The 12,474-nt window shown below is 44.0% G+C and overlaps 1 protein-coding gene across 6 annotated transcripts in view; it reads left to right on the top strand.

The window, feature by feature from the left end:
- The window catches only part of dpf3 (double PHD fingers 3), a 210,084-nt gene that overhangs the window by 116,443 nt on the left and 81,167 nt on the right, over positions 1-12,474 (top strand). For all 6 annotated transcript variants that reach the window (XR_011886721.1, XR_011886714.1, XR_011886713.1 and 3 more), the window contains exons 2-3: positions 1,230-1,390; positions 2,508-2,615. Coding sequence is in view for 2 of the 6 variants with exons in the window: in XM_072264337.1 (XP_072120438.1) it covers positions 1,230-1,390; positions 2,508-2,615 (269 nt within the window). In the remaining 4 variants the exon portion in view is untranslated. The remainder of the gene's footprint in view (positions 1-1,229; positions 1,391-2,507; positions 2,616-12,474) is intronic.

Raw genomic sequence — 12,474 nt, 5'->3', positions numbered from 1 at the left:
ATTTTTGTCTGAATTATGGTGCAGAATCTTGTGATTTGTTTTTCCCATGACACAAAGCCATATCAAGACATGGAAGCTAAAAATAAAATAAAATAAAAATTGAAGCAAGAATTCTGTGAGAGCAATTTTCTGTCTCAGATTTTTAGGTAGTGGTCTCAGACCGCTGAAACTGCACAACAATTTGTTTTATTGTAGAGTTGACACTTTGTTTTTGATGGATAAAACTGCAGAACAATTTGAGCATAGCTTCAAAGGCTGTAACCATTGTGACTTTCTGTTGGACTGATAATACGTTGCCCTTGTACACACTGGAGTGTTCATTCAGATGTTATTATTTATCCTGGAATGTGGTTCGAGACCCAGCGATTTCCCAACAGTTGAACTATTACTGATTGAGGAAAGCCATCGTAAATTACATGAAAACAGCAGTTTGCCAATATTGACGATCTCTGAGTGCTCACGTGCCAGTAAACTGGTAAGTTAAATTGGATTATTCATATCACTGGTAGAGTGAAAGACATGGTCTTGATGCTATCCATACAGATCATTCTATCACACTGAGGTAGTACAAGGTGAAGCGATAACAGGATGAAGTGTTACAGATGCAAAGAAAGTGCAGTGTAGGGTGCTGTAAGGTAGTCCATTTGACCAATGTTCAGTAGTCTAGTAATAGCAGGATGGAAGTTGTCTTTCAACTAGCGGGTACGTGCTTTCAGGCTTTTGTATCTTCTGTCCAGTGGGTGGGGGGAGAACACTGAACCCCTGATGTGAGTGGGGTCTTTGATTATTTTGGCTGCCTTACAGAGGCAGAGAGAAGCGCAGGCAGAGTCTATGGAGGAGAGGCTGGTTTCTGTTATGTGAAATGCTCTGCGGTTTCTTGACGTCTCAGACAGAGTAATTGCCGTATCAAAATGTGATGCATCCAATAGGATGCTTTCCTTGGTGTATCTTCTTCCCTTGCCACAGTCAACTCATTTCCCGCCTTCCTTTTGGTTAGCTTGTCTCAGAGTTGATTGTCTTCCGCGCAAATATGGAGAAGTACAGGTACACTGAAAAATGTGCTTGTAGCAACATCATGGACACATGGAGACAGACAACACAGAATGTACGTTTTATATGTCATACAAGACTATATATAGTGTAATGATTTGTTTGATACAGTACGACTGTCAAACTCCATGTGCGTGAGAGAGTTCTCCACTGCATGAAATTCTACCGTGTTTCTGCAGATTGGGAGAGCAGATCTACAAGGAAGCCATTGAACATTGCCGTAACTACAATGCCCGATTGTGTGCAGAGCGCAGTGTTCGTCTCCCGTTCCTGGACTCACAGACTGGTGTTGCTCAAAACAACTGCTACATCTGGATGGAGAAGAGGCACAGGGGCTCAGGTAATGCTCTTTGTTACACTGGAAGTTGGGGTGTTGTTTCTATGCTGGAATGTGAATGCATAATGCAGCCATTCATTCCGTTCATGATATTCATGGCGTTCATGGCGCCATGGCAGTGTAGCAGTTAGCACGATGCCCTTCCAGCTTGGGGGGGGGGGGTTCCAGAGTTAGGAGTTCAACCCCAGCGCTGTCTGTAAGGAGTCCTTGTGTCTCCCCGTGGAGTGCGTGGGTTTTCCCCGGGTACTTCGGTTTTCTCCCACCGTCCAAAGCCATGCTGGCTAGGTTAATTGCTCATTGTTCATTAACTTGTCCCTTCATTAGTTTAGGGTAAATCAGACTTGTCAGGAGCTGACGGGGCAGCATGGCTCGAAGGGCCGAAAGGACCTACTTCGCGCGGTATCAGTAAATAAAAATTATTTATTTCCACACAATAGGCAACCATTTTTCTTTGGGATAGTTTGAAAAATGGGTAAGTTTTAAAAAGAAGAAACAAGATTGGTAACATTATTCTCCGGCACATCCAGGGGACTAAAGCTGGCAGGGGACCAGCAAGGGTAGTGGTAGCTCAGAGGTCCTGGCACTTAGAAACTTTTTGGAAGAAGTGATATTTCTACTTCAATGGGTAAACTGGCGTAGTGATGCATCTGGGAGAGGAGCTGCCTCCCAACTTCAGAGACGCAGGTTCAGTCCCGATCTCTGATGTTGTCTGTATCACGTTCTCCCTGTGGCTGCACGGGTTTCCTCTGGGCTCTCACTTTTCTGCCACATCCCAAATAGGTGTGAATTGGTGGGGGAGCTGACCGCTGTGCAGATAGGAAGATACTGATGTGTGTGTGTGTGTGTGTGTGTGTGTGTGTGTGTGTGTGTGTGTGTGTGTGTGTGTGTGTGTGTGTGTGTGTGTGTTGGGGAATGAATACAGGGCTGATGGTTGGCAAGGACTCAGCCTGTATCTCTCTAATGTGTTTGCAAGTCTATGTCACTCTTGTGTGTCCTTTCTAGCTGGACAGCTGAGTATGAAATCTCCCAGCCTTAAAGTAAAATCTGCATGATACTGAATAAGTTTGTAATGGTCTGCCTACAAAGCACTCCACTCGAATTCTGGGACTGTGTCTTATAGGCTTGGCTCCTGGTCAGTTGTACACTTATCCTGCTCGCTGCTGGCGCAAGAAGAGGCGTCGCCATCCTCCTGAAGACCCCAGGCTGAGACTGTGTGAGATAAAGCTCGGTGAGTCTCTTTCACCACAGCGCGCAAGGCTGGTGCTGGTACCTTAAAGAACTTGGAGATTATCTTTACATACTCTAAAAGTGAGCTGTGAAGTACCTCAAAGTGTAACTTGTACTTACTGGGATGGGCTGCCCAGATAATTTTGCCAGAGGAGGAAGGGGAAGGGAGGACAGGTACATTTGTAAGTTAGTAGTTTGGTTGTAACTTTTCACCTGATGTTAGATCTTTGAGGACTTGCAGTGGAGCTACGCAATCCCTGCCAACACAGGCAGAGCAGATTCAGGGTAGAAATACCCAATACTAGAGGGCACATATTTAAGGTGAGAAAGGGAAAAGCTCAAAGGAGACTTTCTAGGCTCCCACCACTTTAACCAGAGTGGGGGGTGCATGGATAGTAATGCTGGGATGGTAGTAGAGGCAAATGTGATAGAGACATTTGAGATGTTTTTAGATAGTTACATGAGTATACAGAGAACTGAGGGAATGGACTGGTGTATATTGAACTGACTAGCTTAGTAGGCTTTTAATAACCAGTTCACTTAGTTTGACACCATATTGCCAGCAAAGACCCTGTGCTCTACTGTTCTATGTTAACAAGATTTGAAGGTCTCCTACCTCAATGCCATATTCCTGCTGTTTCTCTTTGATGTTTTTAATGTGCAGATGTTTATAGATCCCTTTCCTGCTCTCTATGACCAAATGTCTGGGGAGGAGAATTCCAAAGATCCACCCCACTCTGAGTGGAGAAATTTCTCCCAAACGGCTTCCTTCTTGGATACTTTTGTCTGTTTTTTCCAAATTGCTGTTATTTTCCTGATCGGAGCTCTTGGCTGCCTGCAGGATGTAATGGTCATGCACTACTAGCTCGTGTGTCCAAAGTATACCTCTGGGGGCAGAGCATTACACAACACAACCCTTTAGCTTACCAGAACAATCCCATTGGTCCCATTCCTTGCTCCGTCCATTTCCCTGCAGCCTTACTGCTTGTCCTTTCTCGTACTTGCCCAGTTAACTGCCTTCTGATGCTTAAGAGGAGGTACACTTGTTCAGAATCATGGAGGGCTTTTGATGGATTGAATAGAGAGAAAAAGCTTGTGCCCCTGAGTGGGGAAGTTGAAGCTGGGGGGGGGGGGTGATGATTTGTGACCAGTTAAGGTAGAATAAAGCGATTGAATGGCATTGTGGGAAATGTGATTGATGTGGGATGCTATGACCTTGACAGGCTGTTATAACAAATTCCAGAGAGGGTAAAACTTATAAGGTTGTAGGAAACCTTATGTTAAACAGCTGGCTGAGGACAGGCGTCAGCTTGGTGAAAGACACCTTTTTGTCTGCCTGAAGTTAGTTGGTTTTCCAGTAACCAATTGCTGGGTAGGTCCATTGGTCATTGTAAATTGTCCTGTGATTAGGTTAGGGTTAATTGGGTTTGTGGGGGTTGCTGGGGCAGCGTGGCTCGAAGGATTGGAAGAGCCTATTTTGTGTTGTATTGCTATATTAAAAAAAACAGCTATGGCTAATTGGGCCAAAATGTACTGGTCCCAATGTATCCCAATTAATTGGAATCTACTCTGTGTGTGTGTGTGTGTTTTTCTCTCTATCCGTATCCATATGGGTGCACACGCACACACAACATCATTTTGACTTGAGGTTTGCAGATGTCAAAAGTGGCAGTGGGCTTGAGAAAGAGGACGGATGCTCAAGTCTGCAGGAGGATATCAGTGGACTACTTGGGTGAGCACAATGTGACTAATTCATTCCAGAGAAGTGTAGTACAGGTCTTCCACTGCTTATGACTGTTAACAGTTCCCACACTGCAGAAGATACTCACAGCAGTCTTTGAAACCAGACTGCCGGTCTCCTATGTGTTTACACGTCTGACCAGGCTGTGTATTAGCGAGGTGTTCATAACTTTGGAAGGAGCACCTCTACTGCACTTGGACGAACAGGGTAAAGAGATGCATAAAAGTTGGAAGTGTTTTACCACAGACCTCTGAAGGTAAATAAGACAGTTATGGAGAGAGATAAGTTGCTTTCAGAATCATGAACATAAGACCAGTGAGGTTATGCTGAGACGGTATACAGATGGGAATTGGTTTACTGTTTTCACGTGTACTGAGATGTGCTGAAAAGCTATTGTTTGCATGCCATCCAGACAGATAATTTCAAAACATAAGTATGCTAAGGTAGTACAAAAGGAAAATCAATAACAGAGTGCAGAATATAATATTACAGGTACAATGAAAGTGCAATGTAGTTATACAATAAGGTTGGATGAAAGATCAAGAGTTCATTTTTATTGAGGTCAAGGGTTATCTTTATCATACAAAAGGTCCATGCAAGAGCCCTGTAACAGTGGGGTAGAAGCTGCCCTTGAGCATGGTGGTGTGTTCTCAAGCTTTTCTATCTTCTGTCCAATGGAGAAATGGAGAAGAGAGAATGTTAAGGGTGGGAGAAGTCTTTGGGTGTGTTGACTGCTTTCCTGAGGTAATGGAAGTTAAATCGGAACCAGATCCCTGCCTGCAGGGTCGATATGAAACAGACTGTGGAGGAGAGTTGGAATGGCTCTGTGGAAATAAGAAAATGGTGGAGGAACTCAGCAGGCCAGGCAGCATCTTTGGGTAAAAGTACAGTGGAGGTCTCGGCCTGAAACGACAACTGTTTACTCTTTTCCACAGGTGCCGCCGGGCCTGCTGAGTTCCTCCAGCATTTTGTGTGTGTTGCTCAGATTTCCAGCATCTGCAGATTTTCTCTTGCTTATGACCCTGTGGAAATTTGATTTGTGATGAAGAACTATCCGGTTGAGCGTATTTTCATTGGAACAAAGGAGTCCGAGGGAAGATTTAATTTACAGAATGGTTTAGCCATTCAGCCCATTAAGTTAAGTCTGCGCTGACTCTTTTGTGAGAACAGACCCACCTGTCCCACTTACTTTCTCCCATAGCTCTGCAAATTCTGATAGTTATCCAGCTCTCTTTTGAACGCAGAAATTGAAACAGCTTTCACAACTCAACCAACAGTCCATCCCACACCACAACTACTTGTTGCATAAAAACATTTTTTTCTGAATTCTAGCTTTGATCTTCTTTCCCCACCAAATAACATTGTGTCTCCTAGCTCTTAACATTTCCCTAATAGGAACAGTTTCTGTCCAACTATTCTGTCTGATAGTCATGATGGTAACTACCTGTATCAGATCTGCCTGCAAGCTCCTGTGTGCTATGGACAGCAGGCTGAGCTCCAGTGCATTCAAATAACTATCCCTTATTCCTGCAATCAGTTTGGTTAATCTGCTCTGCACCCTCGTCAAAACCGTCACATATCTCCCCAAAATGTGGCATCCGCAGATGGACACAATATTCCAGTGGCTTTGTAAAAGTTTATCATATTTTTATAGCCTTATACACAATGCATCTCATTATAAAACCCGGCATCCCATATTTGGGTGTCAGGGTGGAGATGCGTCTCTACCAAAGGAGGTGTAAGGTGCTCCTTCCCTCTGCCTGCCTGCAGGTCACCCTTGGGCACAGTGTAACATCTGCTTAGCCCCCTGATCAGGGTAACGTGAAGTCATGGGAGCAGGTGGTGGATGGTCGTGTGAGTAACTGGTACATGTCACAAGTCCTGATTATGTGACCACTGACGCAAAGCAGACAATCTCTGAAGAGTATTGATAATGACTGGGGTCACCTGACTTGTAAAGACACTGCCCAGAAGAAGGGAATGGCAAACCACTTCTGTAGAAATTTCTGCCAAGAACAAGTATGGTGAAAGATCGTGATAGCCTATGTCATACGACAAGGCAGGTAATGATGATGAGGATTCCCATGCACTTTTATAACCAATTCCCTGTCCTGCCACAGTCAACAAGCGAGGCTCATACACCCCAAGATTTTTTGGTTCACTTCCCCTTTTGAATTACATTTTAAAAAATACATATGGCCTCTTCTCTTCCTTCTGAGCAAAATATTGTATTTCCATACTAATCAAAAGTGAGAGGGAGGAAGGCTGGAGCCATTTGCTCTTGACAGGCCAATAACTGGGGAGGAAATTTAAACTAAAAGGATTTGTAGAGGGGAGTAAATCACAAAAAGTGGTGGCGGTCTGAACCTCTGCACGAAATGGTGACCAAGGAAAAAAAGCCTTCATGTCTAAAAATTATCTTTATGACATTCAAAGAGCCGTAGCACAAAGGACTGTGGATCAAGAGCTGGGAAATAGATTTCACTTGACTAGATCCCGTTTTTGCTTGTCTTCCTTTGATAGACCAAATTCCACCACCACTGCTGTTTTGAAAACAAACTATCAGTGTATACTCAAAGGTCCCATTTATCTAGCTTTGTTTATGCCTTCAAGGGATTTCTGCTATATTGCTGCTGCAAACTTCAGGTTCTTCTACTCCTTCCCCAACTTTAAAGTTGCTATGTCGTGGTGAGCATTATGTTAAGTTTATTGTCAGGGGTACAAGTATAGTGAGGTACAGGCGCAATGAAAATCTTGCTTGCAGGCATGTAGATACAAGCAACACACAAAACATTAATTATTGATGTGAAGAAAAACTTTGCAAACAAAGCCACAAGCAGAGACAAGCCCAATGTAGCGCAAGAGGTGGTCTGTGTGGTCCATTGCTGAGGTAGGGTAGGATTGTGTGGGTCAGTTCCAGAACATGTAGGCTGTAACAAAGTAGCTGTCCCTGAACCTAATGGTGAGGGGCTTCAGGCTTCTGCACCTTCTCCTGGATGGTAGCAGCAAGAGGAGAGCATGACCAGGGTAGTGGGGATCATAGATAAAGATGTCGCTTTCTTGATGTAGCACCTCCTGTAGCTGCTGTCAGTGATGGGGAGGGCTGTGCCTGTGATGGACTGGGCTTTGTCCGCTGCTCTCTGCAGCTTTTAGAACTGCTGTACTAGGCCACGATGTGCCTCGTCAAGGTACTTTCCTGGATAAAAATATGAAAGGTCGGCAATCTGATTGTCTTTCTTCTCTTTTCACAGATACTCTGTGGCCTGCTGAGCAGTTTCTGCATTTTGTTCATATAGGAGCAGACGCCAACACTTGCAGCATTCATTTAGGTCACGAGTGATCTGATTGTAGCATTCCTGTCTACCCACGATAACCTTTCACTCCCCCTGCTTATTAAACCACCTCTGCTTTCAGAATATTCAATGACTCACTCCTTCAGTGAAAGCAAAATTCTAAAGACTGACGGCCCTCTGAGGGGAAAATGCGCCTCATCTTTGTCTCAAATCTGCGACCTTTTATTTTGTAAACAGTGAACTCGACTTCTAAATTCTTCCACATCCACCCTGTCAAGATCCCTGAGGAACTCGAGTGTTTCAAATCAGTATTATGATGCGAAGCAACCCCTCTCCTCCACATCTGATCGTATACAGCCTTTTAGTTTATGCTAGTACCTCTCCAGGCAGCCCATTTAAACAGCTAGAGCCATCATGGATCAGCATAATTTTAGAACTAGCCCAAGAGCAGTAATTGGTGTGGGCACATTACTGCATGCTGCCGTGCCTCCAATCACAGAGCTGACGTTGACATCCCTGGATCCCCCGTTGTTTTGGTGGAAGCAGACAGTAGCTGCTGCTGCAGAGTTAATTCATCACTAACTTGAAATAGTCAGTTCAATTTTGCACTGGCTAATAATCCTCTTTTAGAATATGATGTTGTTATGGGGAAGTTCTGTAGAATAAATTGCAAGAAATTGACATTTTTTTGAGACTAATTGCCAGCTATGCCTTCTTTGACAAACTCTGCTGACAGGGCTTATTGTTGGCCACAATTGGAATTGGATGTAGAAATACCTTCGCCATGGTTGTGCCATTTAAAAGAGTTGATCTGTCCCCTGTTACGTCAACAATGGCATTCAACTAGAACAATGTCTTTGATAGTGCAGATACTTGCTTACTGTTTTCTAGTCTTCCAGTTCCTGTCCGTAGGGCCTCGTGCACAAGAAAGGCAGGTGACCTTCAGAATCCCTAGACCCTGTTTCACAGGGGAATCCAAAGCTGTTAGTTAAGGAAATGCATTTCAGGTACAATATTCTTATGTACTGAGAAAAGAGCTTAGTAATCTGCAACCTGAAAAATGTTGTGCGTCAGTAACTGGAAATATTATTCTACACTGCAAAGTAAAACTTCAGAGCACGGTTTGACTATCAGTCATTTCCTTTATTTTTCATAACTTTGCCCAATTGCTTTTGCAGAGGCTGAGTAGCATATTTGAATGCCTGGAACTTGTTTCACGATGACAGTGTTGTAAGGCATTGGAATTTGATTTAGAGTGTCATATAGACCAGGGTTCAATGAATTCCTTTGCTCCTGTGACTCTCAGCAAGTAAACAGTAACATGTGAAACACCCAAATGTTGGTGCACCGATTGTAGTTGCAATCTAAAGCAGAGCAAAAAGAAATGCTGAAGTGGCAATAATGGAAGAGGTAGAATTAGATTTGAGATTGCGGCAGCACCAGTGGGAAGGGGGTGTGAAAGGGCTGATTTGTTCAGAAGTCTGACAGCAGTGGGGAAGAAACTGTTTTTGGGTCTGGTCACCTGAATGGACTCCAAATATCTGCACTATCAAAGATATTGTTCCAGTTGAATGCCATTGTTGATGTAACAGGGGACAGATCAACTCCTTTAAAGGGCACAACCACAGTGAACGTATTCCTACATCCAATTCCAATTGTGGCCAACAATAAGCCCTGACAGCAGAGTTTGTCAAAGTAGGCACAGCTGAAGTTGTCACTGTTTAAGAGCTGGTGTTGTAATGGAACCACCACCGCCCCCTGTACCCAAAACTCTGATCTGATCTGTCACTGGCGCTCCTTGCACCAAATGAATCGAGTCATGGTCACCTGAATGGACTGCTGTCAAGTTCTTCTGTTTATTGCTGGTGTCTATTGTCCATCGCTGACTACCCCTCAGATGCAGAGGTAGTTAAGGATCGACCTTGTTGGTGGGTCTGGGTAAATATAGAAAATTTTTTCTTCCTATTCTCCAGACCAATTTAATAATTCCAGAATTATTTATTTCCCAACTGCCTAGGTGGTAATTGAGCTCTCATCTCTGGATTAGAGATCGTTCGTACTGGCTTAGTGACTTAGCCATTGCCAGTTGTCCCTTCTTGGATACTGTTTCTGTTCTGTTGAAGTTATTCAGAATCAGAATTATTATGTCTAAGATCACTGATCATTTCTGACTGAGATTTATTGTCACTGTTGCTGGCAGCCAGCAACCAAAAACAGAAGATGCTGGCAATATTTGCTGGAAGGGCTAGCTTTCTTTGTCACCTATGCATTGAAATGTACCTTTTGCCTTTGCATCAGATTAGATCAGTGAGGATCGTGCAGGGCAGCTGCAAGTGTCACCACAATTCCGGCCCCAACGTGGCACGCCTACAACTCACCGACCCGAATTGTATCTCTTTGGAACGCTGTTTAAATGACATACTCTTAGAAGCAGGTCCTTTGCCCAGTTCACCTGTGTTGCCAGTTCGCTAATTTCATATGCCTGTATTTGGCCCACAATCCTAGTCCATGTAACTCAGGCCTCCAAGTCCAGGCCACATCCTGGCAAATATTTTCAGCACTTTTTCAAGTTTAAGGACATTTTTGTATAACAGGCCTCCTACATCTCATACAATGGTGACATTACATCCCAAACTCCGACACTCAGTGCCCTGACTAATGAAGGCCAGGCCAGTGTGCTAAATGTGATCAGCCATTAGTGACTGGGTGTGGTTGGGCAGTGGACCTTTGATCTGTCGGTTGTGCGATGACCCTACCTGTTGCAAGCTGTTTAGCACATGACCAGCCTCGTGTCGCTTTTCTCCAAGTTGGCACCACTTGAGAACACTTGGTGCTACTTGCAGCTTGCCCCTTCACACCTCATTGAACCAGGCTTGACCTTGTAACGTGTAGTGAGAGGTATGTCAAGGGATAGGTCACAGATTGTGGTGCCGTACATTTCCGCCGCTGTCAGCGCTCCACAGCAGCCCATGAATGCCCAGGTCTTCGTCCACGTTTGTTGTGTATCTGCCCCACTGATCACAATGGAAAGCGATCATGGGAGAGGCAAGTATCAGCAAGATCTGGCTCTGTACTTCCCTGGCCTAACTGCAAATAGTGCTGCATTTTAATTTGCAGATTTTAGTAACCCGTGGCATTAGGAAGGGAGTAAATTTTGTGCTGTTATAAAATGGTGTTTAGAGCTTTCTTACCATCTGCATGGATTTGGGAAAGAGCTGCTCACAGACTTGTTGGGCAACTCGACAAGGCTGGGTTAGCTCTGCTGTGTCATTCTCTTAGGGCCAAATGTACTGCAGAGAAAGAGACAGACTGCTGGCAGTGCACTAATACAGCTGCTGAAGCCAGCCTGCGTTTGTATCTCACTTGGGATGGAGGTGGTGTGCGTTGTGACTGCCTACTCATATTCACCAGCCCATTCTGAAGGTCACTTTGTCACTGCAGACTGGAGTATTTGTATTCCAACTTGATGCCTACAGATCATACCGAATGTTGGTATCTCTCACGGAATCAATGGTTATTATGAACTGAATAGAGTGTCTGTGTTAATGACCTATGAAGTAATTATTTTGCTATCCCTGTTACTTTATTAGCTGCTTTTGTCTTGCCACTTTACCTTTTGTTGTGCATAGCCAAGTTGCTTCGTACTCAGAAAAAAATCCATGCTGTGAACAAAAGACAGATTGGTCTGTTTCAGCTGAGTTATTCCAGTACTGAGACCCCAGGGAGAAAGAGATTTGTCGAGAGCTGCTCTGGAGAAGGCGAGAGCGAGCACATCAGCTTGCAAGTGGACAGCATGTCCTGAAATAAATTCATTCTCGCCTGACACAAAGATTTTTCATTTCCCCCTTCTAACATTTTATGCTATGATTTGTGAACAACCTCTCCAAAGAAGCTACATATTTATGCATAAATATTTAATGCTTACAAATGCATGGATCATAGTGGCAAATAGCTGAAGGAATTTAGTGTATGCAAATCAGATATTTACTTTCATTGCATAGATTGGAAAGTTATTGCCTTGAATGGAGGATGATCTTGTACTGACATTTTTAACCTATTCTTGAGCAGTAATCTGCACATGGGTTTGAAAAAAAAGAGCTCCTGTAAACTGCCTGGTGTTCAGTTTTGAATGGGCATTCTTTCAATAATGGCTTGCTCTGAATAAAGCCAAGCATGTAATGGGTGTGTTTTAGAAAAGAAATCAGCAGATTTTTTGCCATTTTTCTCTTCAAATTGTTGGTATCATCTTTGCTTTCTTGATCTTGGCTTCCTTCAAAATCCAAAGGGGTAGGAGATGCTCCCACCATTCCTCCCTCTTCTCCCCCACCCCAACCCCTCCCCATTCTGCCCCTGTGCATTACAGAATACTCAGCCTCTGCACAGAATACTGGAGCTGTAGTTTTCACAGTTCCTTTTGACTGCAAACTTCAAGCTACTGTCCTCCGCTCACTCTCCATTGCCTATGATCTTTTACCAATGGGACAGCACGTTGGTGTAATGGTTAGCACAATGGCTTAAAGCATCGGCAACCCAGGTTCAATTCCCACCACTGCCTGTAAGGAGTTTGTATGTACTCTGGTTTCCTCCTACAGTCCAGAGGTTGATTGTTAATTGAAAATTGTCCCATGATTAGGCTAGGATTAAATCAGGGGATTGCTGGGTGGCGTGTCTCGAAGAGGCAGAAGGGTCTATTCTGGGCTGTATCTCAATAAATAAATAAACTGTAAAAGGTAAACCGAAAAAGGAAGGGTTAAAGATGGCCAATTGGCAAAGTGTAGTGAAACAGTGTTCTCCGGGAATCAGTGATGGGATCACTTTGGCTTGTT

This window comes from Mobula birostris, chromosome 1 (genome assembly GCF_030028105.1).
Source record: "Mobula birostris isolate sMobBir1 chromosome 1, sMobBir1.hap1, whole genome shotgun sequence".
Taxonomy (NCBI): Eukaryota; Metazoa; Chordata; class Chondrichthyes; order Myliobatiformes; family Myliobatidae; genus Mobula; species Mobula birostris.
The sequence above is the reverse complement of the archived record's forward strand: the minus strand, read 5'-3'. Positions and strand labels throughout refer to the sequence as shown.